Source organism: Natrix helvetica, assembly GCF_964273705.1.
Source record: "Natrix helvetica genome assembly, chromosome: 8".
Taxonomy (NCBI): Eukaryota; Metazoa; Chordata; class Lepidosauria; order Squamata; family Natricidae; genus Natrix; species Natrix helvetica.
The window spans coordinates 18,703,495-18,730,906 of NC_138559.1; the positions used below are offsets into that span (position 1 = coordinate 18,703,495).

The following is a 27,412-nucleotide window of genomic DNA, read 5'->3' on the forward strand; positions in this document are numbered from 1 at the left end:
GCAAATATTGGAAGACTGCTATCATGTCTCCCCTGGTCCTTCTCTTCACTAGACTAGTCATGCCCACTAGACTTGCTGACTTTCTGGCTCATTTAAGGGAAAACAACACACAGCCATAGGTTTAGTACAATGACATCTGGTATTTTACCCAGTTCTAAGACATTATGAGAAACTGTCCGTTTTCCATGAAATGAAATACCTTTTCATAGAAATGTACCTTGAGGGTGAATTTCAAAATTTACAGTGTGAATATTATCTTTTCATGAGATGGTTGGAATGAGAGAAAGATATGAGCCCTGGTGTTGGAGTATCTAGTATCTAGCACATCCTTTGAAAACATAGTGACGGGATTCATCAAAAGGTGTCAAAACAAGATATCCAGTTCCTGCAAGAATCCTGACAACGGAGCCGTCAATTTTAGGAGAACCGGTGGCAGGAATGAAGTAAACATCCTGTTCCTGTTCCTTGTATCAAAGGAGAGTTAATCTCCTTGAGTAGAGGGGTACAAGGTCAAACTGGCATTTAGTAACCACAGCCAGAAACCACGGCCTCTGAAACACCTGGTTTTGCACATATACCTTCTTCTATTCATTGTTGCACACGGGGTCACATTCACAGCCATACACAAACAGATACCTATGCCCATTGTGTCACATTCATAGCCATACACAAACACATACCATCTACCCCCATATGTTATGTATGCTCTTTCCTTGACTTGCTATTTACTCTTAGCTTTAATCATATTCTTTTGAGATCTTGAATTTCTACTGCATTGAAAGTTGATGTTTACTAAGCCCCCCCGCCCATTTATCTTAGAAAATGAACTTGATGATACCTTTGGTTGAAAGTACTCCAAGCACAGCATCCTTTGACTTAGCTCTAGTAGACATCTGTTTGTTTGTTTTTTTGTATTTGTGCTGCATTATTTTAATAAAAATCATTTGTTTGAGATGGACAGTTCTATTGAATGAATGCATGAATGGATGGATGAATACCGCATTGTATTAACGTAGACAATTCTTTATTTGGATTAGCACAATGGTTTTATTACTTAAAAAAATAGGCATCTAGTTGCATCATGACGCTAATCTTTTGAGCAGGTTGGTTGAAAGCAAAAGTTTTTTTTAATAGCCCAACGTAATCCTGGAGCAATGGATAAATTCCTTGCAGTCCCTTCTTCCTCTTAACTTGTTAGAGGGAGCTCGGGTTGGACTTTGGGACAACACAAGATACTCTTCTCCCTGGAGATCTCTTCATTCAACAGAGAAAGCCAGCTGGTTGGTGATTTTTCCTAAGTAATTTCTCTATCTAAACAGAATGCTTAATTCCTTTTAAATTGCTCCAAATTAGTGGAGAAATTGTGGGGCGCATCCTTTAAATCTAAGGTTGTGTTTACACAGTCATGATTGTTACATCATGGCTCTATGGTGTTTATGCCAAGAAACGTTTGGTGTTTTTACCATTTTCCGCTACTGGAGTTTTGTGTCCAATTAGCAGCCTTGGAGTCAGAATCTCTCCCAGGGATATGAACAGCCAAGATTTCTTTAATTTCTGCTGCTGTTCTTTTTCTCTAAGAAAACCAGGGCGTGAGCTCTGCCACTAAATTTTTATCTGAAAGGAAAGGGAAAGTAGATTCTTAAATATGACAACCTTATGTCTCTCTTTCTCTCTCTCTCTCTCCCTGTCTGTCTCTCTCTCTCTCTTTCTCTCTCTTTCTCTCTACCTGTTTTTCCTGTTTGTTTAAATTTGAGAACAACTTGCTGAATTTTGAGTGGTCAAAAATGGGATGATTTTCAATATAAAGAAAATATATGGTTTTATTATAATGCTGTAAACTATCCAGAATCATGGTGTAGAAATTTAATAAATAAAGAAATAGTAACATAAAGAATGTACAGGATAATTTAAAATGCATGTCAGGCTAGGCATTTAAATATGAGTGCAATTTTTAAAATGTAACTGTGAGATAAAGCAGGTGTTCTGAGTTTGTAATTAATTTTTGCCCACTTCATTTTCAGGGTTTTTAAATATCTTGGTTGTGTGATGGTTAACTTTTTCAATCTTCTAAATAGTTATCCGACAAGTCACTTTTATAATCTTTAAAAAAAAAAAAACCTACTTTCAGGGTATTTTGTATGCCAAATTGCATGAGCATTTTCTCTCTCTCTCTTGGCTTGCCTTGATGTAGTCTTTTAAGCCACATTTTTCTTCTTCTTCAGCTGTTTATCTGCAGTAAATCATCCGTTTTCAATCTTCCAACTGCTGGTGTAACAAAGCGTGTGTGAGCTTAATACAAAATCATGTAGGACATTGCTATTAATTAAGTATGCAAGCTCTAATGCTCATAGCTGCATTCCAGCATCAATTAGATTTTATAAGGTCAAATATATATGGTTAGAATTAAGTTGCATCTCTTTGGGGATGCATCTGAGACTATGCCATCTCCATTTTCGGCTAAAACAAACCTTAGGGGAGCTCCCGAGTCCATCCTACCTTGTTGAATGAGTACAGCAATTAATCCTTAAGGAGTCAATTGAGGCAGGGAGCCGTGGTTAAAGTTTCAGATAAACTCTGCTCACAGCCTGGAGTTCGATCCTGACAGGGCTCCAGGTTGACTCAGCTCTCCACCCTTTCAAGGTCAGTAAAATGAGGAGCCAGATTGTTGAGGGCAAAAATACTGACTCTTAAATGTCTATGGAGATACTCAGTTACCCAGGTCATGGTTATCGCAAAAATGCTTTTTCAGGAGGCAACTGGACTCCCTTGCTTTTTCTTTGAAGACAATTCTTGGATGAGAAGTCTTCAAAGAACAACCAGAAAGTCCAGTTGTCTCCTGAAAAAGCACTTTTGGGACAACCATGACCTGGGTATCTGAGTATCTCCATAGACATTTAGCTATGCCCTTTGGAATGACCACTCTTTGAATGATGTGGGAGTATGAACGGCTTTCCATAAAATTTGAAGACTTAGAGAACCATTTGGCTTCTATTTGAGATGCAGACAAAACAGACTCATCCCCAGCAACCTGAGTCTGTCTTTAACAGTGAATGGACACATGGCAGAAAATATACCGCAGCCAAGAAGGCTCCACACCCATTTGCAGTATTCATGTGATCCTGAGGACACAGATAAGCCCCCAAGTGGCCTCAACGACCCTCTAAAAGGATGCAAATGACCAGTTCTGTCTGCAAGGAATATAAATCCTTCCATTTCCCACCATCCAGTCAGAGCTGAAGAAGCTTCTTGGATGAGGAGCGAAATGTCTTCAAAGAAAAACAAGAAAGTCCAGTTTCCTCTTGAAAGAGCACCTTTGGGACTGTCTCTTAAACTGCCCAGAGAGTGCTGTAAAACGCTAAGAGTCGGTATATAAGTTTAAATGCTATTGCCACTTTTCTTTTTTTCAGAAATACTTACTTGTAACTTGAGCAAAACTTTACCAGAATTTAAACTAAGGATCGGGGATCAAGGCGTTCAAACAGAAGATGCTGTCTTGCGTCTTACCTTAGCTACTGCACTTCTTTTTAGTTCAATATTGTTATTTTATTCAAAACGTTAATATGCAAACTCCAAAAAAGGAAACAAAATACAAAAACAAAACACAGCTAAGCAAGATCCCCCCCCCACAAAAGTGCATTAACAACACAAAACAAACATATGCATGTTTATGAATTAACTCTTGCACTTTTATGCTCTCCCATGTACAGTCCCCAAATCTATATACTGCTAAAATTCATGTTTCTCTAACCTTTAATTGGGCCAAACAATGTATTATAGAGCAAAACATTTACAACCAAGGGACCTCAAATAGGCTAACCAACAGAATGCTGAACCCTTTGCAAAGACATTATGGACATTTCTTGCCGTCGTTAAGTGAGGACTACCTGTGCTTCTTGTCTCTGACTCTTAGAAGCTGTCTTATCCCCATATAATATAAACTGTGGTCTGGCTAATTTTATAGTGCATTATTTTATGACTCTACAAATTGTTGTTCGGTCTTGGCTAGCAAAGATAACCAACGTGCGATTTTAATAGTGTGTTTTAGGCTGATCTGTAGTGAAATAGTCAGGTGGGTTCCTGAGTTCTACCTTGGCCTTTTGCGGCATGCAACAGTTAAGAGAAAACGGAGAAATGGTGGCAGAGGCCTCCTAGCAGGCATGGCTGTTTTGAGACATGTGGTTTCCTACTTCCTGGAGACCCAAACAGCCTCTAGCAAGCAAGAATGCACTGGAGCAGGCCTCTTCTGGGACAACTGGAGTAGAAAGTGACTATTGAAAAAGAAAGATGGATTGAGAAAATTAAATACGTCATTAATGATTCCACGGTAGCTGCATATTTTGCATAAATGTGGCGGGGAAAGAGAGGGAGAGATAGAAGAGGGGGAGAGAGAGGGAGAGAAGGAGGGAGAGAGAGAAAGAGGGGGAGAAACGCTCCCCTGCTTGAGCTGGGGGTTAGACTAGATGACCTACAAGATCCCTTCCAACTCTGTTAACCTATCACAAAAAGGAAGAGAGGGAGTGTGTTTTGCAAATCTAACAAGGCCTGAACCAATTAAAGGCTTGGTTTCAGAAGCGTTTTCTGATTTTTGCATGTATTTTTTTTTAATCTGTGTACAAAGCCTTGCTGGTATACTTAAGTCCTCTGCTTTAGTGCTCCCTCTTTTCACCCTTGCATGAAAAAGGGCATCTTCCAAAATAAGCAACAAAAGCCATTTTGTTCCTGCAATTCTTTTTTCCCCCCTAGGCAGCTGGAAGCAAAGAGAATCAATCGTAGGTCCACAAGAGAGAGTAATTGGGACCCTACTAGTTGAAAGATTTTGGAAAGTCCCTCCATCCTTCAGTCCATCCTCCTCCTTGGGAAGAGGGTCATTTTAAGGCTGGAGGTCCCAAGGCCTCTGATCTACAGCTAGGGATCAAGGATTAAAAGCATTTTTTTTTCATAGCTCTATTTCCGTATTTTTATGTTAAAAAAAATAAGCTGGGGGGAGGGGAGTTATTTTTAAAGTTTTGCATTTGGCACTTGCCATCATTGCAATCCATGTTTTGTTCTTCTGTTGCCTAGAAGTTTGCCTATTCATTTATTTCACTTCTTCCTTTGAGTTCCTCTCGTTTTCTTCCCCCTTTCCGATCTGTTTTAGCTCATCACTTAACACAGTTCAATTGAAATGAGTAAGGTAGCCCCACTTCCCACTTTCAGGGAGCAAGGTAGTAATACACCAAAGACTGTATAATTATAATTAAAAAGAGGGTGGCTCTGATATTATTAGTTACTCACTTATCCTTCTTAATTTGAACCCAAGTCCAACAATGCCCCACAAATTATCAGAGGTGCTCAGGGCTTAAAACAAGAGAATGTTTTAATTATAAGGCTTCAAGTCTTACTTACTTCCCTTCCCTCCCTCCCTATTCTGCCTTCCTTCCTTCCTTCTTTCCTTCCTTCCTTCCTTCCTTCCTTCCTTCCTTCCTTCCTTCCTTCCTTCCTTCCTTCCTTCCTTCCTTCATTCCTTCATTCATTCATTTTCTTTCCTCTCTTCCCCCTTCCTTCATTCACTCTCTTCTTTCTCTCTAATCTCCCACTCACCCTTCCTTCCTCCCTTCCTTCCTCCCTCCCTCCCTCCTCTCTCTGTTTTCTTTAATTTAACAGACTATTGCAATCACAGTAGATTTATGATGAGGCTATATAAACAGAATGGCCTGTATAAAGCCCAGAGAGTTTTAACATGATTATTTTGCAATTTATTGATATTGTTTGTTTTCCGGGCTGATAGTCATCCTTCAAAAGGAAGGAAGGGGTGGGTCTATAAATGAAATAGCTGATTTCTACCAAAATTGGGTAATGGAGCAAAATTGCTTAGTGTTTTACGAGAAGAAGAATAAGTGCAATCTGTAATGGGATTCGGGCTTTGTTTTCCTGCAATTAGTATGTTTCTTAGGTATTCTTTATAAAAGATACACAGATTTCAAGTTACTACATATTCTGCTCCATCAAATTATTTATGTTTGCGCTCAAACTTTTCTCATTTGCCTATGGAACTATTTTGATAGTTGTTTTTTTCCTTTTTTGCAGCATATTCACATTACACATAAAAGCAAGTTATAGTTTGCTCGGCTGTGAGTTGACTGCCTCTTAGGTTGTTGCTATTTGCTGTATTTGAAGCGGGGATTGTAAACATACATATATATTACCGTATATATACATACATACATACATACATACATACATACATACATACATACATATGAAGGTGTATGGATGAAGAGGTATGAGAGAAATGCAATAGAGCAGTGTAATACTGTACATTTTTAGGCTGAACATGTTTGCAGAGCTGGATGTGAAGCAAGGATGCAAAACCCGTGATGTTCAGGTGTGGCTGAATTCAATTCTCTGCTCACTGAAAGGCGTTGGGAATTGTAGATCAGAAACATGGGGAGGCAGGGATTTCCTTCCCATGCCAAGGATATCTAGCACTGAAGGTCGAAAGTGTAAAAGCAGTTGTTGAGACACAGATTGTTGTGTTTTGTTTGGGTTTGAGGAATCTTCTGAAAACCTCTACAAGGTTTGGTTTTATGATGTCTACTTTGTAAGGACAAATGGCTAGCTTTTAGAGGAAGGCTCCTTTCTCAGGGATTGATTAAGAGCCGTCAAGTCAGTGGTGCCTCTTAGCGGCCATACATCAATTTGAAGAGCTGGACCAGAGGAGACATGATAGCAGTGAGGGGCTGCCACAGAGAGGAGGGGGTCAAGCTATTTTCCAAAGCACCCAAAGGCTAGACAAGGAATAATGGATGAACAAGGAGAGACTCAACCTAGAAATAAGGAGGAACTTTCTGAAAGTGAGAACAATCAACCAATGGAACAGAAGTTGCCTTCGGAAGGTGTGGAAACTTCATCCCTGCAGGCTTTCAAGAAGAGACTGAACTGCCATTTGTCAGAAATGGTGTGGTGTCTCCTGCTTGGGCAAGGGGTTGGACTATAAGGTCCCTTCCAACTCTGTTAATCTGTAAGATTCCCCCCCCCCCATTATATTCTATCCCTAACTTGGTCCTTCTGGTGTTCCAATGGTTCCTTCATCATTTCTGTAACTCTGTTGATAATCATCCTCTTCTTCTCTCTCCTTCTATCTTTCCCATCCTAAAAGCCTTGTCCAGAAAAATAGGCCTTTGCACAATGTGGGGCCTTCTCTGTGATGGGCCCAACCCTCTGGAATGACCTCCCCCCCGACATTAGAACCACTTCTGACCTCCGCTCCTTCCGGCAAAAATTGAAGACTCACCTGTTCCGATTAGCAGGCCTGTGATAATTACAACTGTCCCCCCTGGCAAATGTATTATTATCTGGTTATCTTAGGGGTTTTTTAATTCGTTGTGTCTGTTTTAGGGATTTAAAATTTGTATTTATATAGCTTTGTACAGTTCTTTTAATTGCATTTTAACCTCCTCCAAACTGTACATATTTAACTTTTTGATGGTATTTTTTGATATTTCTATGGACTGTACACCGCCCCGGGTCCCTTTTGGGAGAGGGGGCGGTCTAGAAGCACCAAATATAAATAAAAATAAATAAATAAATAAATAAAAATGTACTCTGAAACAGGTTATTTTGATCATTTGTGCCTCAAGTTCAACCATCACGTTCTCAGAGATATAGCTTGCAGGAAGTAATTACCATTTGCCCACAATTTTTGTTTTTACTTGTTTCCTTGACTGTGTGTTATTGTGACCCCGATTGGTCCATTGGCTGAGTGTCCTCAACAAGTTAGGTTAGATTAAAATGGAACTGGATAATTTATGATTTAGCAGGTTGGGGGAATAAGCCCGTTGTCTGCAATGTGGTGTACACAGAGTATGAAATATGCCTTAAAATGATTGATTTGGAAGAGCTTACAAGTCTTTGAACTTACAGTCACAATCAGGGCCAGAATTTCTGTTGCAAGGTGGGTTGTTAAGTGAGTCACCCCCATTTCACAACCATTTTTTTGTCACGGTTGTTAAGCGAATCACTACGATAGTTCAGTGAATTGCGCGGCTATTAAGGGGAATCAGACTCCCCTCTTAACTTATCAAAAGCCAATTGGAAAGGTCACAAATGCGGGATCACATGACCCTGGGAAGAAGCAACTGTCATAAATGCATGACAATTGCCAAGCCACCGAATTTGGATCGTGTGACCCTCGGATGTGGCACAGTTGTAAGTGCAAGAACTGGTCGAAAGTCACTGCATTTGTTAAGAAGGTGACCGAACGGTGGGGGGGAAAGGAAGGTGCTATTTCCTGCTACATAATCACACTTTCCAAGCTGCTGCACTTCAGAGGGATTAAAATTGATCTTTTCCGCATTGGGTATCTAGAATAGACCGGAGAGATTTTATGATTTGGGGCAGGCTCTCTTTTTTAAAAAAATAAATAATAAAATCAGGGCCGAACTGATTAAAACCAGACAGGAGTTCTTGCACAATTCATCAGAATCGGGGAATGTGTTTTCCCGAACTGTTGTTTCATCTCTTGTTCACGCTGTATTGGACAGCTTGGGCATGAATTGGACAGCTTGTGTTGGACAGCTTGGGCATGAATTGGACAGCTTGTGTTGGACAGCTTGGGCATGAATGTTGAGTTCAAGCACAGGTAAAGGGGCAGGGGAACTCCCTTTTCTCTTTTGTGAGCTGTGCTAGACCAGGATGCTGAAATTCTCAGGGAATCATGGAAGAGGTAAGTTCTGCTCTCTCAGAAGAGTTTTGGATGGGAGCAACTTTATTCATGGATGGAGAAGGTGGCCAGGAGAAAGGTTTTACTTCTTCTTTCTCAACCCCATCATTGAAATGAAAGGAAAAAATGGACATATGCAATCTGCAGGGTATACACCTGTTGTTTTGTGTCTTATTTTTGCGAACATGTTTAGCCATATGTTTCTGTTGAAGTTATATTTATTATGGATGAGATCTTCCTTTAAAATTTGTTGAATGTGAAAAATTAGAATGCACTTCTTTGAATGACTCTTTATTTTTTCCCCTACTCTGTGAAAAGAGAATGTTTCTCAGTGAATGTAGAGGCAAGGGATGGAAGCTAAAGTTTTCCCATGGTTAATTTTAGACAAACAATATTTTCTGTCTGAAAATGCAGGGAGAATAGGAAATATTTTTTGGTTTCTTTGCTGAGTGAATATATATCCACATATAACATTATAGAGACGGCAGTTTTTAATCAAATGCAAAGATATGTATTGCATGATCCAAGTTGAAAAGGCGTAAATATATATTGGAGCGTAAGGAAATAAGGTACAAAAAGGCAGTTAAGTGTATTTATTGACCATTGGTTGATAAATCTTCAGAGGTGCTCATTTTGAGTTCAGTAAATGAAACTGAGTGAATATTGATTAGGTTTGACAAGAATATTTACAATTGTGCCTCTATTTACCATCATTTTCATCCTTGATCAAAATTTAAACACATTCCAGATACGTTGAAAAGATCCAATCTCTCTCTCTCTCTCTCTCTCTCTCTCTCTCTCTCTCTCTCTCTCTCTCTCTCTGTGTAATTTGAATCGATATATTATTTGAATCTTTTCAACATATTTTAGAATGTCAAATGTTAATTTTTATTCACTGTTTTATTTATCATTTATGTTATGATTGTACACTGCCCAGAACCCCTCTTTGAGAGAAATGGACAGTTTAGAAATACAAAATCTATAAAAAGCGTTTGCAGAATTTATAATTCTAAGAGGAAAGGAAGAAAAAGTCTCTGAAATATCAAAAAGAAGCAATTGTAGTAATGTACAAACAATTTAAAACGCTGTATAAAAATTAACATTAGAAATTAAAATTTTCAAAAGAACAGACAGAAGAGCAATATGCTGTGTGTGTGTATTTGAATCTTTCCAATGTATTCGAGATGTGCTTATATTTTGATCAAGGAAAATGATAGCAAATAGATGCACAATTTTATCATATTTCCGTACATTTTTTATATTCAGTATTTCTCACCCCCCCCCCCTTTAAATCTGTAGTAGTTTAATCACATGCTGTCACAATCCATCTGTTGTATTTTCAGTGACCTACATGGGAAGGATATGTCCCAACTCTTCGGGTTTCCTCCTGGGTGTGATGATATTTTTAAGAAACGTTTTCCTTTTTCAGGTAACTGCTGATGTCCGCCATGAGAGCCTCAGTTGCAAGACCTTTCCATACCTGCTGATAAAAATGATCAACAAGTCTCGTAAGTCTTTTTCTTTCCGCCTTGCATACCTTCTGATGATCCGAAAAGAAATATTTCAAATTGACAGGGTTAAAAGGGGAAACGAAAGAAAGGAACAGTTGCAATCCTGAATCTTCAATGCCCGTAACGAAACCAACAAAAATAATATTTGTGCAGCAATTTTCAGAGTCCGGTTGTTGTTTTTTAAAATAGTTTTTAGTAAACTATTAGTAAACACGGATGATAAAAAGACAAAGACAAATAGTAAATGTGAAAAAGAGGAAAGAAAGGGCAAAGAAGATTGGGAAAAGAAAGAAAGAAAATAAAAGAATGGAAAATAATTGTAAAGAAGTGCTTCCAGTCTTCTCAGCGGTTTTATATATCCAATTATAATCAAACTTTTCTCTCTATGATGGCATCAGAATTTCCTTCTTTCTATAATCCATTATTTCTAATGGAATCAAAATATTTGTTATGCAAACATGGGGCTTCCTACCATGGATGAATATCAATAATGTGTTTAATCAACCAAGTCAATTTATTTAGCTCGGCAATGAACAATGTCAAATCTTGCATCTCCTTGTGAATAACAGAATAATTGAAGCTCAAAGGGACCTTGGAGGATTTCTAGTCCTGCCTTCAGGTGCTTTGGAGAATAGGTTGCCCCCCTCCCCCTCTTCTTTATTGCAGCCCCTTAGAAATGGAACACTGCTATCATCTTATGATACCATGTCACAATATGTAATCTCTGTGCATCCCTTTGCAATGGCTCTTTTCAAACAGCATATCCACCACTCCTAAAAGGAAAAAGTTCTGGCTTCGAATATATATATATTTGTATATATATATTTCTATATATATATATATATATATATATGAGAAAGAAGGACTAGGGGAGACATGATAGCATTGTTCCAATATCTCAGGGGTTGCCACAAAGAAGAGGGAGTCAAACTATTCTCCAAGGCACCTGAGGGTAGAACAAGAAGCAATGGGTGGAAACTAATCAAGGAGAGAAGCAACTTAGAACTGAGGAGAAACGTCCTGACAGTTAGAACAATTAATCAGTGGAACAGAAGTTGCCTCCAGAAGTTGTGAATGTCCCAACACTGGAAGTCTTTAAGAAGATGTTGGATAGCCATCTGTCTGAAACGGTATAGGGTTTCCTGCCTAGGCAGGGGGTTGGACTAGAAGGCCTCCAAGGTCCCTTCCAACTCTACTATTGTATTGTATATATTCATGTTTAAACTCTTACTCTTGTATATATTTGAATCCGATTTTTATTGGCAAAATTATTTTCAAGCCAAAGTTGTGATAAACCATTTATAGTCATTGCTCAATGAAGACCTTAGTCAATAATTTCCTGTTCAATCAGGAAATCAGATGCAGGGTTGGTTTTAGGTATTCGACTTACCACCACCATTGAGCATAAGACAGTTGTTAAGTGAGATTCGCCCCATTTTACAACTTTTCTTGCCACCGTTGCTATAAGTGACTCGCCGTGGTTGTGAAGTTCACAACACGGTTGTTAAGGGAATCTGTCTTCCCCATTGAAGTTGCTTGTTGGTGACCATGCAGCCCTGATCATCTGAATCACAAATATATACACACAGTTGACAAGGGTCCAAATCCAAACATAACCATGGGGATGTTGCCAACGGTCGTAAGTGTGACCTTTTTTTCAGTACCATGGTAACTTTGAACGGTCATTAAACGAATGGTTATAAGCCAAGGACTACTTGTAATGGTCCGTTAGGCTTTTGAAGGCTGTCGGGAATTTTCCCACACCGTCAAATGATATTCATCCCTTGTTGTAAAGGTTGCAAAAGTTTATCCTCAAAACATTTATAATAAGAGGTTGGCAGATTATCGGCACCTTTCTGGTTTTAGTCTTTTCAATAACTTCACAAAGTTTGTCCTTGATTTTCTCCGGTAAATTCTATTTACGTAAATATTCACCCACGCTTTCAAAGGACATTTCTCGACTTATACATAAAGTAGAATAATACTGGTGGAGCACTTTTTGCATGGCTGCATTATCTGAGGCAGGCTGGTGGTTTTTAAAAGACGTCTAAAAAAATAATAATTTGCTTTTTCTAAAATATAAATCATTGATTTAAAGCAAGATTCTTCTTGGCTTCTTATGTTGTCTGAAGTACACTGTACAATGATTGGGATAGCAAAGCATTCCCAGTCACCAGTTAGATTTGTGGTTTTAAAGATTGAAGTCTGACTAAGATTTAAGTCTTAGTCATCCAGGTTGTCCCAAAGGTGCTTTTTTCAGGAGGCAACTGGACTTTCTTGTCTTTTCTTTTGATGACATTTCGCTTCTCATCCAAGAGGCTTCTGCAGCTCTGACTGGATGGTGGGGAATGGAAGGATTTATATTCCTTGCAGACAGAACTGGTCATTTGCATCCTTTTAGAGGGTCGTTGAGGCCACTTGGAGGTTTTATCTGTGTCCTCGGGGTCACCTGAGTACTGGAAATGGGTGTGAAGCTTTCTTGCTGCAGGATGTATTCCGCCCTGTGTCCCTTCACTGTTGAAGACCGGCGCAGGCAGTTGGGGATGAGTCTGCATTGGCTCCATCTCAAACTGGAGCGCCAATGGTTTCTGTAGTCTGCATTTTTTCTGGAAGCCCGTTCATACTCCCGCACCAATTGAAGAGTATTCATCCCAAAGTACATAGCTAAAAATCTATGGAGATTCTCAGTCAACCAAGTCATGGTCGTCCCAAGGATGCTTTTTTTGGGGGGTGGCAACTAGACCAGTGATGGTGAACCTTTTGTAAGGCCGTAAGGCTGAAAATCAGCTGGCCAGTGTGCACATGCGTGCTGGAGCTTATGGCTCATGTGCCGGCAGATATGGCTCCGTGTGCCACCCTTGACATGCGTGCAACAGGTTGGCCATCACGGAAGTAGGCTTTTTGGGTGTTTTTTCTTTTCTTTGAAGGCGTTCCGCTTCTCATCCCAAGAAGCTTCTTCCGCTCTGATTCAGTTTTACAGATTTACAACTTGTGTGGAAAATTCCCCGAAGACACGGATCAGTATTCTGAAATTTGGGAGTATTGGGTTGCACCCAAAGGTTGCACAATGAAAAGCAGCTTTTCTTCTCCGTCCCCTGAAAAGAGTCTCCAGAAAATCGAGGGCGATTGATTGTTTGAACGGGGTCACATGGAACTGCAAAATGAGGCAGAGGGAAGTTTCACGGGGTGGAACCAACTTAACTTTAACTTTTATTTAATTTATAAACCGCGCCCTCTCCCAGAAGGGACTCGGGGCGGTGTACAGTCATATTAAAACACAATATAAACACATAAATATAAATAAATATAGATATAGATGGAGGAGGTAACATATAAACTGTACAATAATAGTTAAAATTAAAAATTGGAGATACATTAAAAACTACCCCTAAAAAAGCTACCCCAGAATAAAATGTTTGCCAGGAGGTTAAAAATGGGACTATAAATGGGCCAGGCCAGCTAATTGGAACAGGTGGGTCTTGAGTTTCTGTCGGAAGGAGCGGAGGTCGGTAGTGGTTCTGCAGAGCTCCGGGTGTTTTCACCTCTGTCAGTCCAGTTCTCTATGCCTACCTGGGTGACGATGAATGACTTGCGTTTAATTTTTGGGAGGGAGAGTAAAGGGAATGCTTAGTTGCAGGGAGACCTCAATTTAGGACAGCCTAATGACTGCTCGAAAGGCTTCCTAAAGGCTCTTTATGACTGCTGTCCCCACCTCCCTGCAGTCACGTGGTGTTTTGGGGGAGGAGTACATGGGAACTGGCTCATATTTACGGCTAGTTACAATATCCTGGGGTTAACATGAGTATAATTTGCAAGAGAGTCACAGTTGTACAACCGTTGTAAAGGGAGTCACTGTGATTGCATGGTTGTGATTTACAACACTTGTCGCCATTGTCCAGAAAAGGGCAAAAAAACACACACCCCATCATCGTTTGATGACCACGTGAATCACATCACGGTTGTAGCATCCCCGTGGTCATGTCACAAAAATTCAGAAGCTTTGGCAACTGACTCATTTTTTTGATCGTTGCTGTATCCCCTTTTTATGACCGTCTTAGAAGCAGAGCCAGTAGGGTAGCTACATTCACTCAACAACTGCGCTACTAGCTTATCAACTGCAGCGATTCACTTAAGAACTCTGGTGAGAAAGGTCGTAAAATGGGGCAAAGGCGCATTTAACCCATGTCTTACTTAACAACAGAAATTTTGGGCTCAATTGTGGTCGTAAATCGAGGATTATCTGTGTTACAGTTCAGTGCAAGAGAGGCTGGGCACTAACAAGTTGGTACCCAAGGTCTTGGCACAGCGAACTAAGTTGACTTTATACATTTTTCTCTTTCTCTTTTACTTTCTGCCTGGTCTGTTTGTGAGTGGAGTCTATTAGGTTAGTTAATGGTTCAGTCCACTGTTTCAAACCCAGAAAATGGATTAACCAAGTTAAGTCTGTTCTGCAAACTCTGCCAGGATAAAGTACTTAAAGGAGTTAATTTTCTAGGTCCTGCATAATCTTCTTTTAAGTAGGTGGCTTAAGGGCCTTTCGAGCCAGTTCACTTCTGACCATCTGTTCTGTTTTCTTTTCCTGCCCTGTTGATTTATAGAATTAATAGTAGATACACAGCTGTAGTGTGGGTGTCATCTAAATAAAATTAGGTTCTCTGTTTTCGACATTGTTGAGAAATGAGAGTAGAGTCATGTGTTTTTTAATTTCATCTTTAAAAAATGTATCTTAAAACTGGGAGAACAAGAGGTGTAGAGGCTATAAATCAAGTCAGACTTTTCTTTGGCTTACAGTCGTACTTATTTTATTGGTTAAAGCATATCAGTGCAAAAGTTCTTTAGTTTTTGTCTAGGCGTTTGATTCATTTTCCATTTCCTCCCCCTCTGAATACCAAGCGATATCCCAAACTTTGCTTCTCTTTCTTACTGAAGGAAAGCCCTCGACTTATGACCACGTGAGCCCAACATTTCTGTTGCTAAGTGACACAGTTGTTAAGTGAGCTTTGCCCTGTTTTGCCACATCTCTTGCTATAGTCGTTAAGTGAGCCACTCTGTGGTAAGTGAGTAACACAACTGTTAAGTGATTCTGGCCTCCCCATTGACTTTGCTTGTCAGTCGGTCACAAGAGGGGATCACCTGACCCCGGGACACCGCAACCGTCATAAGTATGAACCAGTTGCCAAGCATCTGAATTTTGCAATCGTTCGTAAGTGTGAAAAAGTCAGTTTTTCCAGGGCTGTTTAACTTCGATCGGCCACTAAACGAACTGTTATAAGTCAAAGACTACCTGTACTCTGTTTTTCTCAGCTGCATTGTTTCTCCTGTTATCTCCATTGTGTTTGGCCTTCATTACAGCAAGCCAAAAGTTGGAAATAAGGTTTCTTTTGCTGGTTTGAGCTACCCATTTTTAAACGTAACTTGCATTCAAAGGTGCAGAGAGAGTATCAGACACAGGGGCTACACACCCAGGGTTAGCAGAAGCTTACAAATTCCATAATGGATCTCTTTCCCAATGACTTTTTTTGTTGTTGGTTGGTTGGTTTTTGTCTTAATGGAAAGCATTAGTGTTCCGAATATTGAAAAAAACCCTGCCTATTATTATTTGTTTATTCGTTCATTCATTCATTCAGATTTATTAAAACTAACTCTCCTCCTCTCTTCCCCATTTTAGAGTATTTTATGGTTGAAAGGAAAGGACGCGGTAGCTCATGGGCTAAGACGCTGAGCTTGTCGATCAGAAAGGTCGGCAGTTTGGCGGTTCGAATCCCTAGCGCTGCGTAACGGAGTGAGCTCCCGTTACTTGTCCCAGCTCCTGCCAACTTAGCAGTCCAAAAGCATGTAAAAAATGCAAGTAGAAAAATAGGAACCACACTTGGTGGGAAGGTAGCAGGGCTTCATGTGCCCTTGGCATTTAGTCATGCCAGCCACATAACTACGGAGATGTCTTTGGATAGCGCTGGCTCTTCGGCATTGAAATGGAGATGATCACTGCCGCCTAGAGTCAGGAACAACCAGCACATATGTGCAAGGAGAATTTTTACCTTTACCTATGGTTGAAAGATTCCCCTGTTGAAGGACCTGGGCTTAATACTTTGCCTTCTCTTTTCTTTGCTCAGGATGGAAGATACTTGGAGTATTGGCTGTATTTTTGCTGATGGTGTGGTATACGATATCCCGGGAAGAAAGGTATATACCGCTGTGAGTGTATTTCTTAAAACAACAACAACTGGATTATAGGAATGGAGGGATGGAGGAAGTACGTTCAGACTTGCAAAATAAAATGCCCCCTACTCCCATGCCCATCTCCCTTCCCCCTCCCGGGCATTCCTCTTTCCCGCCCTGTCTACGATCCTGGCACTTTGCCCCCAATCCATCAGGCGCTTCCCCATTGGTCCACTGGAGGGTGAACGTCATGGCTGGTTTTCCAGATGAAGCTGCGAAGGAACTGACATCACAAACAATTGCTGCTCTAGGACGGCAAACTCGCTCTCCTTAACAGCACAGGCGTTTCAGAGTTAAGCTGGAACACACACACACAGTATTTGTTTCCAGAGATAAGTCATCTGTGTACCAGGTTTGGTTGAAATTGCTTGATGTGCTCCAGAGTTGCCCCTCCCCTGCCTATGTTTCCGGACAAACAGACAAAGGGCTAATTCTGAGATCCTTATTCCCATACCTGCTGTAGAATCATGTTTTGTTTATCGGACGCAGCCCATTGTGGACTTTGTTGCTACAGCTCTGTAATAAACGTTATGCTAGCTTGCATGATTTTGCTTTCCTAGGCTGATCTATCTTGGAGGAATGACGCCATATAATTGCTTCTTATCAATTAAAGCAGGAAAATAATCATAGTCAATGCCTTATTTTTTTTCCCCAAACAATTTTGCCAAAATCTTGTTTGGAACTACCGTGATACTTCTTAGGTCCGCGGTTCGGATTTGGATTATTTAGTTTTCCCCAATTTCAAGATTATGAATCTGACTGTAGATTAATGCTATTATTACTAAAAGTACTGCTACTAATAAGAAGACTTGAATTATTAAATTTCCACCAGCCTTAATCTGGGAATCTAACTGCAGATCATTAACAACAGGGGTGTCAAACTCGATTTCATTGAGGGTCACATCAGGGTTGTGTTTGACCTTGGTGGGGATGTGGCCAGGGGGCGTGACATCACAGGTCTCAGGGCGCCTGTCATGACCCCAGGGCTCTGCCAGGAAACCATCCCAGTCGAAAATGGAGATTGGGAGCCCGTTTTCCCTGGCAGAGGCACCGTAGGCTGGTCCTTCACTGTTTCCAGGACAGCTCCGTGGGCCCAGATCTAAGCACCCTGCGTCCTGGATCTGGCCCAAGGGCCTTGAGCTTGACAGCCCTGCCTCACAACAACAACAACAACAATAACAACAATATCACTTTCCTCCGCCTTGCCATTTGTCTTCCAGTTTTGACTTCCACTTCCAAGATGAAAAGATGACTTGTCCTTTCAAAGAGGTAGAAAAGAAAGCTGCACAATTGATACCAAAGTGAGTAACGGGGCTGCTTGTTTGCTAGACGAATGAGATGATTGCAGATCTTTTCTGTTTAATTTTCAGGGTGGGGGAGGAATGTAGTAGGGCAAGGAAGTATTGTTAAATAAGATAGGAAGGATAAAGTAGAGAAGCTGCCAACAGCCTCTGAATCATATCTTCTTCATCTTTTCTTCCTTAACTTCAGTTACACACGCGAACCTCCATTGTTTTTACACCTAAAGGATTATTTCTGGGTGAAGACCCCCTCCCTTTATGAACTGCCTTACGGTACAAAAGGAACAGGTAAGCAAACTATACGTCTCCTTCTCTTCCTCCCTCCTTCTTATCATAAAGTGCTCTGACCTAGGCTTCCCCCAAAAGCACCAGGCAGAGTCCTGGTCCCGACAAAGCCCCTTTTATTAAACGAATGTGAATTCCTCTCCTTCACATTCAGCAAAGGCCTGGCAAACAGTCTTTCAAAGGAGTATTTATGAGTACAGACCTTATCTAGCTTGGAAAGCTGCCATGTGAATATTTTCCAAATGAGGTGCTGTGCAAGGAAAGACTGGGCACAGAGTCTCTTGAGATTCACGGACAGATCTTCACACTCCTGAAACGAATCTAACGACCGAACGAACAAATTTGTTCCTGCAAAAGCCCACTCCTTTTTGCTCCTCTTTTATTTCCTATGGGAGGGGCCAATCACCTTCCACCTGTGACTTTACTCCCAAGTCTACCCTGATTTCTGAGTTGTTCTTTTCTTCTGGCAGCTCTGTGAATGCGCACACTGGGAACAGGCTCCAGCTGTTCCTCTGCCTCACTGCTGTCTATCTCCGTAGGCACCTGATCACTGCCAGACGGCCTCGGCCCTGTCTCTGCCTCCAAAGCAGAACCCTCGTCTGAGCCTTCCCCAGCCTCCAGGACTGGCCCAGGTTCCTCCCCAACCTCCTCACTGTCCACCTTTGCTGTTAGCTCTGCTGGCCGCTAGTGAGCCACAACATAAAGCTTCTGTTGTCATCAAATCTTGTCTGGTTTCATTGGACAATCTTCATCCTCCTTTATTAATGGCTTTGTTGGAATTATAGCCCAACTTATAAAATTTTATTTGCCCGACATGCCTGAACCTGATTTAGAATATGTGTTGTTATTATTTTTAGCAATTTTGTCCTCCACTAAATTTCTACAAGATCCACTCTATCATCTCCAGATGATCTCCAGGCAGACCGAGAATTATGTAGCTTCCCCTCATGGACTTGTATTTGATGTCTTTTCAAATTGCACACTCCAGAGCTACGTAACAAGACATTCATCAAGTTGTTGAGTGGGCTCTCCACTGCCTACTCTAGCTAGGTTTGTTTGGTGTTAACAGTTACTGCAATCAGAGTAGACTTGCCATGCGTTGAAAAGGAAGCATGGAAGTGGAGGAAGAAAAAGGTCGTTCCACTCCTTTGCGCTCTCTCTCTCTCTCATTGGGTGACCTTGGCCAGTCACTCTCAGTCTCAACCCTAGGAAGAAGAAGGAAATGGCACATCACTTTCAACATCTTAGCAAGAACATGGTAGGGATTTCTCCAGGCAGCTGCCAGGAATCAAGATTGACTCAAAGGTAGCCACTCTCCCATTATGATACAAGTTTAAAGTACTGTATTTTTCAGACTATAAGACACACCTAAATTTACAGGAGGAAGACAAGAATAGTTTTTGACTTCCATGTGTCGCATTTTCGCCCTCCCCGGCCCCCAGAGCACTCTGCAGTGCTCCGCACAGCGTGTTTTAGCCAAAAATTGGCCTGTTTTTGCCAAAAAGGGGCCATTTTGGGGCTCCCAAGCCCTCAGTGCATCACATTTTCACCCTCCCAGGCCCCCGAAGAATTCTGCAGGGCTCCACATGGCCTGTCTTAGCCAAAAATAGGCCAGTAGTAAAAATTTTGAATCCCACCACTGATGCAGAGGGTTCGGGAGGCCAAAAATGCCCATATTCAGTCTATAAGAGACACCTAAATTTTCACTCACTTTTAGGCGGAGGCAGGGGGTTAAGGTGCATCTTATACTCCAAAAAATACGGTTTCTTTGAGCCAGAAAATAGATTTGTGTTTTATTTTTAAATTTTAGGAACAGTTATTTAAGTTCCTTCACCAATATTACTGTGGTTATGATCTAACATCTAGTCTAATATCTGTGGATCTCTTTTTTCTGCCCAAAAGCTCTGAAAACATTTTTTTCATCTCAGGACAAAGACAGGATTCATACAATTGGTGTGATTTGCCATTGTAGGATTTTGTTAACGATCCCATTTTTATCTACAGTGAAATCACGTCCATCCGTTTAAAAGAAATCTCCATATTAATTATTCCAGATGCGTGACTCTCTTAACTTCATTGGTTTTGCTCCAACAGACAAAATGGTTCAGTTGAGAGTAAGGCACTAGATAAAACTTTTGCTGCACATGAATGGATCCATTATAAAGTTGCTCTTGGTTGGCATTTCAACCATAATAGCAAAACAAAAGAAATCATTTCGTCTCCAGCTTCCCCAGCCTGAGATATGAGCTACATCACTGAGTTGGTTACTCAAAACTGGCAGATATCCGTTAAATTTACTTATTTGTCCAGGACGAAGGGACGAACTCCAAAAACTAAACACAGTTCAAGGATTTGTATAGAAAAAAAGAACAGTATATATTTCCCAATCTTTGTTCCTCTTTGTGCAAGACAGTACTGCCATTGTATGCCAAAGCCACTTAATGAAAATATAGTGTTACCAAATGTATTAGATTCTACTTATACATCAGTGGAGTCTTAACTTTATTTCCTTAAGGATTATCTAATCATGTTTCTCTTAAATTTGAAATACAGTTGCTAATGACAGGCAAATAGCATTTATCTCACAATAATACTGCATGTAATGTATTTTGAAAAGCTGAACTTTTATTTTATTTTATTAAATTATTTAGTAGCACAGATCTCTTTTTAAATGTATTAAATACCAGACCTTTGGAGAGAGAGAGAAAAAAAACTGTTAAGAAAAGACATGTAATTTATTCTTATTACCTTGATGGCATTTTCATCTTCCAGAAGTTAAAGAAAAGGCACCATAGAAGCAGCTGTCCTTGGCTGCTTGATTACCAGGAAAAACCTAATTGTAAAATGCAAACCTTTGTCCGGAAGTGATAAGGTTACCTTAGATTTATGCCACTCGGCGAAAGGAGGGGAAACTAAGTATGTTCAGACATTCAGCCTGTATCTTAGCAAAGTTGACTGCAACATGTTTAAGGAGATATTTGTTATCGTTTTCTCAGTAGAAATATTTAAAAAATTCCAGATTAATGGGCATTTTGGTGAAAGGAAACATTGAATAGCAGAATAACAAAGGTGTAAGGGACCTTGGAGGTCTTCTAGTCCAACCCCCTGCTCAAGCAGGAAATCCTGTATTGGAGGTCCTACATAAACCTACATTGAAAGAACCGAGACTACACAATTAAACAAGTAAAGAAAATGAGAGCCATCTAAAAAAAGTAAATAAATAAATGCATAGCTGCGTTACAAAATTTATTTTTGGTGAACTCAGTTTCAGAAGAAAAATTTATAGGAAACATGTTTTAAATCAGCTGTATTAAGATTGATTGCAAAAAAAGAATTGTTGCAATAAAAGCACCAAGGCTATGAATTGAAGGGTTCAAATAAATTTATGGAAAACAATTGGGGGAAAATTCGCAAGAGTCACAAAACTGAGTCAGAGAAAAGTGTTTTCCGTCTCCCCAAAAGTGAAAAAGAAAATCTAAATAACCAGCCACCTTGATGTCGATACTTGTGTGTTTCTGGACTAGGGCTCCCTACCTTAGAAGAGCGAGAAAACTCCTCAGGGATGACTTACACCCTGGTCTTTACCCTCCTACCATCGGGAAGGAGATGTAGAAGCATAGCCAGCCGTGCAAACAGGCGGAAACCCAGTTTCTATCCATGGGCTGTCAGACTCCTGAATGCGTAATAACACCATAACTACGTAGTACGATGGACTTGCAAGGCCAGCGCAACATATAACATGTTCACACTGGTGCAATAGGACTGGGTGTTTATGATTTATTGGGTTAGGGATTTTCCCTGTGAGTTGTATTGTGTTGGGTGTGTGTATGCACTGAGGGAGCTCAAACCAATCTCATTGTACACGTGTTGTGCACTGACAGATAATAATAATAATAATTACTATGAATACTAGACTGTTGTGCATTTAAGAGTGTGAACATTTAGAGGGAGAAATAACTGTATTCACAAAGAGGCAGATTAGGTTTCTTAATGATCAATCTTATCAGATTAATTAACTTAAGTACTTTCACGATAAAAATAGATCCGGAGGCAGCATATCCTGACAGGGATAAGGAATTAGATCGATGAACTCAGTCGATGAAGCTTTTTAAGGGTGTCTCTTTGTGAATTCAGTGATTTTGTTTCTAAGGCAACTCATCACGGCCAATTCACCACAGTTAACTCGCCATGGGCAACTTGCCATAGGACAAAAGTTGCATAATATCAAAGGAATTGCGAAATAAAACCATTAAAGGAAGAAGGACAAAATGAAATGGGAACGACCAAAATTAAAATGATTTTTTAAAATTACAAATAGTCCTCGACTTAACGACCGGAACTGAGCCCAACATTTCTGTTGCTATGTGAGACATTTGCTAAGTGAGTTTTACCCCATTTATACGACCTCTGCAGTTGTTAAGTTAGCAACACGGTTGTTAAGTGAACATACCTTCCCCATTAATTTTGCTTGTCAGAAAGTCACAAAAGGTAGATAATATGACCCCCGGACATTGCAACCGTCATAAATGTGAGTCAGTTGCCAATCATCTCAGCTTTGATCATGCGACCATGGGAGGATGCTGCAACGATCGTAAGAGTGAAAAACAGTCCTAACTCACTTTTTTCAGTGCCATTGTAACTTTGGATGGTCACTAAATGAACTGTTATAAGTCGAGGACTGCCTTTAAAAAAAAAAATTAAAGATGTTGAAATTTCCCGTGGCGAATTGGCAGCGTTGAGTTGGCTGCGGCAAGTTGCTCCATTATTTTCTGTTGTTGCTCATGTCCACATTAATTTAACCGGCTTTCTTGATTTCCTTTGCAGAGGATATTCTCCTGCGCCTTCTAGCAATCACAAGTTACTCTCTCCCCGAAAACTTTCAAAGGTAAATTACCAGTTCATCCATTTTTCTCTTTCTTAGGTTTTAAGCACTTTGGAAATTTCCAATGTCATTTTGAAAATTTAGAATTCAGAATACAAAAGAACTGGGAGGGACCTTGGAGACATTATTATTTTTTTTACTATTGCACTGCTTAGTGACGGCCACCCCAGTCCCAACTGCCTTCGTAACCACAGGACTATCTATCTAGAGATTGACCAGAGTATATTCCCGAGAGGGCTCGCATCACTGGATGGAGGGGCGAAGGCTGTGAGTTGTAACAGTGTGTTGTCCTTGCGCGGTGCCTTAAAAGTCCTCTGTCTTGCAGCTTGAAGTGCCGGCGATGCGCAGTAGTTGGGAACGGCTACCGGTTGAGAAACAGCTCCATCGGAGAAGTCATTAACAAATACGATATTGTGATCAGGTACTGAGAAGCGGGGGGGGGGGGGGGGCTGGTGTTTGCCTGGGTCATTTCCACGCGTGAGCAGAGGGGTGCGGCGGCCTAGAAGTGGAGCTCTCGCCTCATAATCAGGAGGCTGTGAGTTTGATCCTAGGTAGAGGCAGATATTTCTCTCTCTGGGCACAATGAGAATGAATCTGCTGAACAAAACTCTGCATTGGCAACAGGGAAAGGCATCTGGCCATTAAAACACTCAGCTCCAAGGGATTACGGGGTCATTACAAGAAGATGATTTCCATCTATATCAGAGCGGGCCAGAAAATTACTCATCATGGGAAAAAAACTAGGCCTGAGCATATTAGGGCATGTCTTTGGCTTCAACGTTGGAATACCTGATGTTGGGATGCTGTTTCTGGCAATTCCCTCTGGAATGAGCTGCCCCCGGAGCTTCGCATAATCCCTGACCTCCGGTCCTTCCGACGCGCCCTAAAAAATTGGCTTTTCCAGCAAGCTGGCCTGGCCTCTTAATTTTAACTCATTTTTAAATGTATTGTCCTATAAATTTGGGTGGGTTTTTTTTGGATATGTATTTAATTTCTTTTTAATTTGGGGGATATGTGCTTTTTAATGTTGTACGCTGTCCTGAGTCCTTTGGGAGAAGGGCGGCATATAAAACCAATAAAAACAAAACAAACAAATATTCAGGTAGTCCTTGACTTATGACCATTTGTTTAGTGCGGTGTTTCTCAACCTTGGCCCACCTGAAGATGCGGGGACTTCAACTCCCAGAATCCCCCAGCCAGCAGAGGAAGGAAGGAAGGAAGGAAGGAAGGAAGGAAGGAAGGAAGGAAGGAAGGAAGGAAGGAAGGAAGGAAGGGAACTTAGACTTATATACCGCTTTACAATGCAGTTTACAGAGTCAGCATCTTGCCCCCAAGGTCCTCATATGTGAATCCATGCCCGTGTCATTGTGTATCTCGTTTTCTCTTCCTGTCTCCAGGCTGAACAATGCACCAGTCCACGGTTACGAGCGTGACGTGGGCAACAAAACCACCATGCGTCTTTTCTACCCCGAGTCAGCGCACTTCAATCCTCAGACCGACAACAACCCGAACACGTTGTTGGTGTTAGTGGCGTTCAAACCCATGGATTTTATGTGGATGGAGACCATCCTCCACGACAAGAAGAGAGTAAGCAGTTAGCCGTGCTTTGTTGTGTTTAATTGTGGGAAAGGATCCACCTGCCCAAGAAAAGACAAACCAAACAGGGGGGAATCAAATGTACAAACGAAACACCAAGACGCTACTCCTAAATTTGGAGAAGTACAGGTGGTCAAGGGAGATACTAATACCACTCTATAAAGCCTTTGTAAAACCACACCTAGAGTACTGCATCCAGTTTTGGTTACCACACTATATAAAAAAGGATGTTGAGACTCTAGAAAGAGTGCAAAGAAGAGCATCCAGGATGATAAGAGGACTGGAGGCTAAAGCATACGATGAACGGTTGCAGGAACTGGGCATGGCTAGTCTAGGGAAGTGAAGTTTAGTTTAGTTTATTAAATTTATAAACCGCCCCCTCTCCCCGAAGGGACTCGGGGCGGTGTACAGACAATAAATATACAATAAAACAACAAAGCAAAACACCAAACCCAGACAAACCAACTTAAACACACAGTCCGTACAATAACCAAACTAGCAATAGTTAAAATAGTTCCAATTAAAACCAATTAGAAACCCCAAAATTTAAAAATTTAAAATGCCATCCAGGAGGGTCAGGATTAGATTATACTATATTTCTGATTTACAATTACAATTGTGCCAGGCCAGCTAATTTGAACAAGTGGGTCTCGAAGGACCAGGGGAGACATGATAGCAGTCTTCCAATATTTGAGGAGCTCCCACAGAGAGGAAGGGATTAAGCTATTTTCCAAAGCACCTGAAGGCTAGACAAGGAATAATGGATGGAAACTGAACAAGGAGAGATTCAACCTGGAAATAAGGAAGAACTTTCCGACAGGGAGAACAATCAGCCCATGGAACAGAGGTTGCCTTCATTACTGGATGCTTTCAAGAAGAGACTGAACTGCCACCTGTCAGAAATGGTGTAGGGTCTGCTTGGGACCAGAATAGGACTAGATGACCTACAAGGTCCCTTCCAACTCTGTTAATCTGTAATCTAGCCCTCAATTTACAGGAGTTTGTTTAGTGACAGCGAAAAAAAGTGACTCGTAACTGTTTTTCACACTTATGAGCACTGCAGCATCCCTATGGTCACCTGATGAAAATCCAGATGCTTGGCAACTGACCGGTATTTATGACTGTTGTAGCATCCCGGGGTCAAGCAAAGTCAACGGGGAAGACAAATTCACTTAAAAACCGTGTTAACTAATTTTAGAGCTGCGGTGATTCACTTAACAAAGATGGCAAGGAAAATCATAAAACGGGACAAAACTCGTTTAACAAATGAGTCTCACTTAGCAACATAAGTTTGGGGCTCAATTGTGGACGTACGTTGAAAACTCCCTGCAGTCTTTTCGGCATTATTTTTCTTTTTCTCTCTCTCTCTCTCTAACCAGGTTAGATTCTCTATGCTTTGATGTTGCATTTGAAAATAAAGGGTGGGTGACTAATTTCCCTCTGTCTGCTTTGTCTCCAGATTCGGAAGGGTTTCTGGAAACAGCCTCCCATAATTTGGAATGCAAATCCCAAGCAAGTACGAATTCTGAACCCGTATTTTATGGAGGTTGCAGCTGCTAAAGTGCTTAAGCTCCCAATGAAACCCTTGTGGAAGCTTAAAGAGGTAAGAGAGATAAGCACATGTACGTGTGTGGGTAGTAGAGAGGGAGAGAAAGAATTAGAGGCATGAGTATGCAATGAAGGCATGGATTATTTGAATACGTGATTTGAAGCCAACAGTCTTTTTCTCGCTTTTGGATATTCTTAAAGTTGGGATCCCAAAAGGGTTTTCCCCCCCAAAAGGTACAGGTAAAGGTTCCCCTCGCACATATGTGCTAGTCATTCCAGACTCTAGGGGGTGGTGCTCATCTCTGTTTCAAATCCAAAGAGCCAGCGCTGTCCGAAGACGTCTCCATAGTCATGTGGCTGGCATGACTAAACACGGAAGGTGCATGGAACGCTGTTACCTTCCCACCAAAGGTGGTCCCTATTTTTCTACTTGCATTTTTACTTGCTTTCGAACTGCTAGATTGGCAGAAGTTGGGACAAGTAACGAGTGCTCACTCCGTTATGCGGCACTAGGGATTCGAACTGCTGAACTGCCGACCTTTCTGATTGACAAGCTCAGCATCTTAGCCGCTGAGCCACCGTGTCTCTTAAAGGACAACTAGACTTTGTTTTTTTCCCGTAGACCAGAGATAGCTTGCTCCCGTTTTGGCCCAGATTGGGACAACCGGTAGTAGCGGTGGTGGTAGGCTCCGCCCACCTGCCCAGATGCTTCTGCCCATGCGCAGAAGGGTCGCGCGTGCAAGTGAGTACGCACGCACAAGCGAACCGTTAGTAAAAAAAATGGAAACCCACCACTGCCGTAGATACTTAAAATTGGGAATATCTCAAGATTGTGGAAGTACAGATAATTCTTGACTTCTGACTATCATTGAGCCCTGATTTACAGTCATAAGTCATCTAAATTGAGGTATCATGTAACTGGACTATATATATATGTATGGAAGTCTCAATTATCACACGTCTTTTACTCTAGAAACCAACCACAGGATTAGTGGCTATCACTCTTGCCTTGCACTTTTGCGATGTGGTAGATATCGCTGGCTTTGGCTATCCCAGCTCAGACGACAAGAAGCAGAGTATTCACTACTACGAGCATATCACGGTGAAATCTATGGCTGTGAGTAACCTCATCTCTTCTCTTCTAATGACGACAGGGAACTATTCATACCGAAACAGTTCAGGTCACGCATCTCTGTTTAATAGACCAAGGGACCAATTGGTTTTTTGTCCATGTACTTATTTCCTTTGCATGAGATGACCAAGATAGCATAAATCCCAGTTTAACTGAACAGAGAAACTATAGGCAGCGGCTGTAGAATGTGCCAAAAATTGTAAATCCATTTAAATCCCTTTTTTGGGGGGCAATTTG

At 41.0% G+C, this 27,412-nt stretch overlaps 1 protein-coding gene across 9 annotated transcripts in view; it reads left to right on the plus strand.

Moving 5' to 3' along the window:
• Nucleotides 1–27,412, plus strand: part of ST3GAL4 (ST3 beta-galactoside alpha-2,3-sialyltransferase 4) — a 128,625-nt gene that overhangs the window by 99,195 nt on the left and 2,018 nt on the right. For 8 of the 9 annotated variants that reach the window (XM_081961318.1, XM_081961310.1, XM_081961317.1 and 5 more), the window contains 9 exons: nucleotides 10,131–10,209; nucleotides 16,326–16,407; nucleotides 17,652–17,732; nucleotides 17,923–18,020; nucleotides 22,842–22,902; nucleotides 23,225–23,320; nucleotides 24,297–24,486; nucleotides 25,955–26,098; nucleotides 27,017–27,160. In XM_081961318.1, coding sequence (XP_081817444.1) covers nucleotides 10,194–10,209; nucleotides 16,326–16,407; nucleotides 17,652–17,732; nucleotides 17,923–18,020; nucleotides 22,842–22,902; nucleotides 23,225–23,320; nucleotides 24,297–24,486; nucleotides 25,955–26,098; nucleotides 27,017–27,160 — 912 coding nt within the window. In that variant the 5' untranslated portion in view covers nucleotides 10,131–10,193. The remainder of the gene's footprint in view (nucleotides 1–10,130; nucleotides 10,210–16,325; nucleotides 16,408–17,651; nucleotides 17,733–17,922; nucleotides 18,021–22,841; nucleotides 22,903–23,224; nucleotides 23,321–24,296; nucleotides 24,487–25,954; nucleotides 26,099–27,016; nucleotides 27,161–27,412) is intronic. The other variant, XM_081961316.1, reaches the window with a different exon arrangement.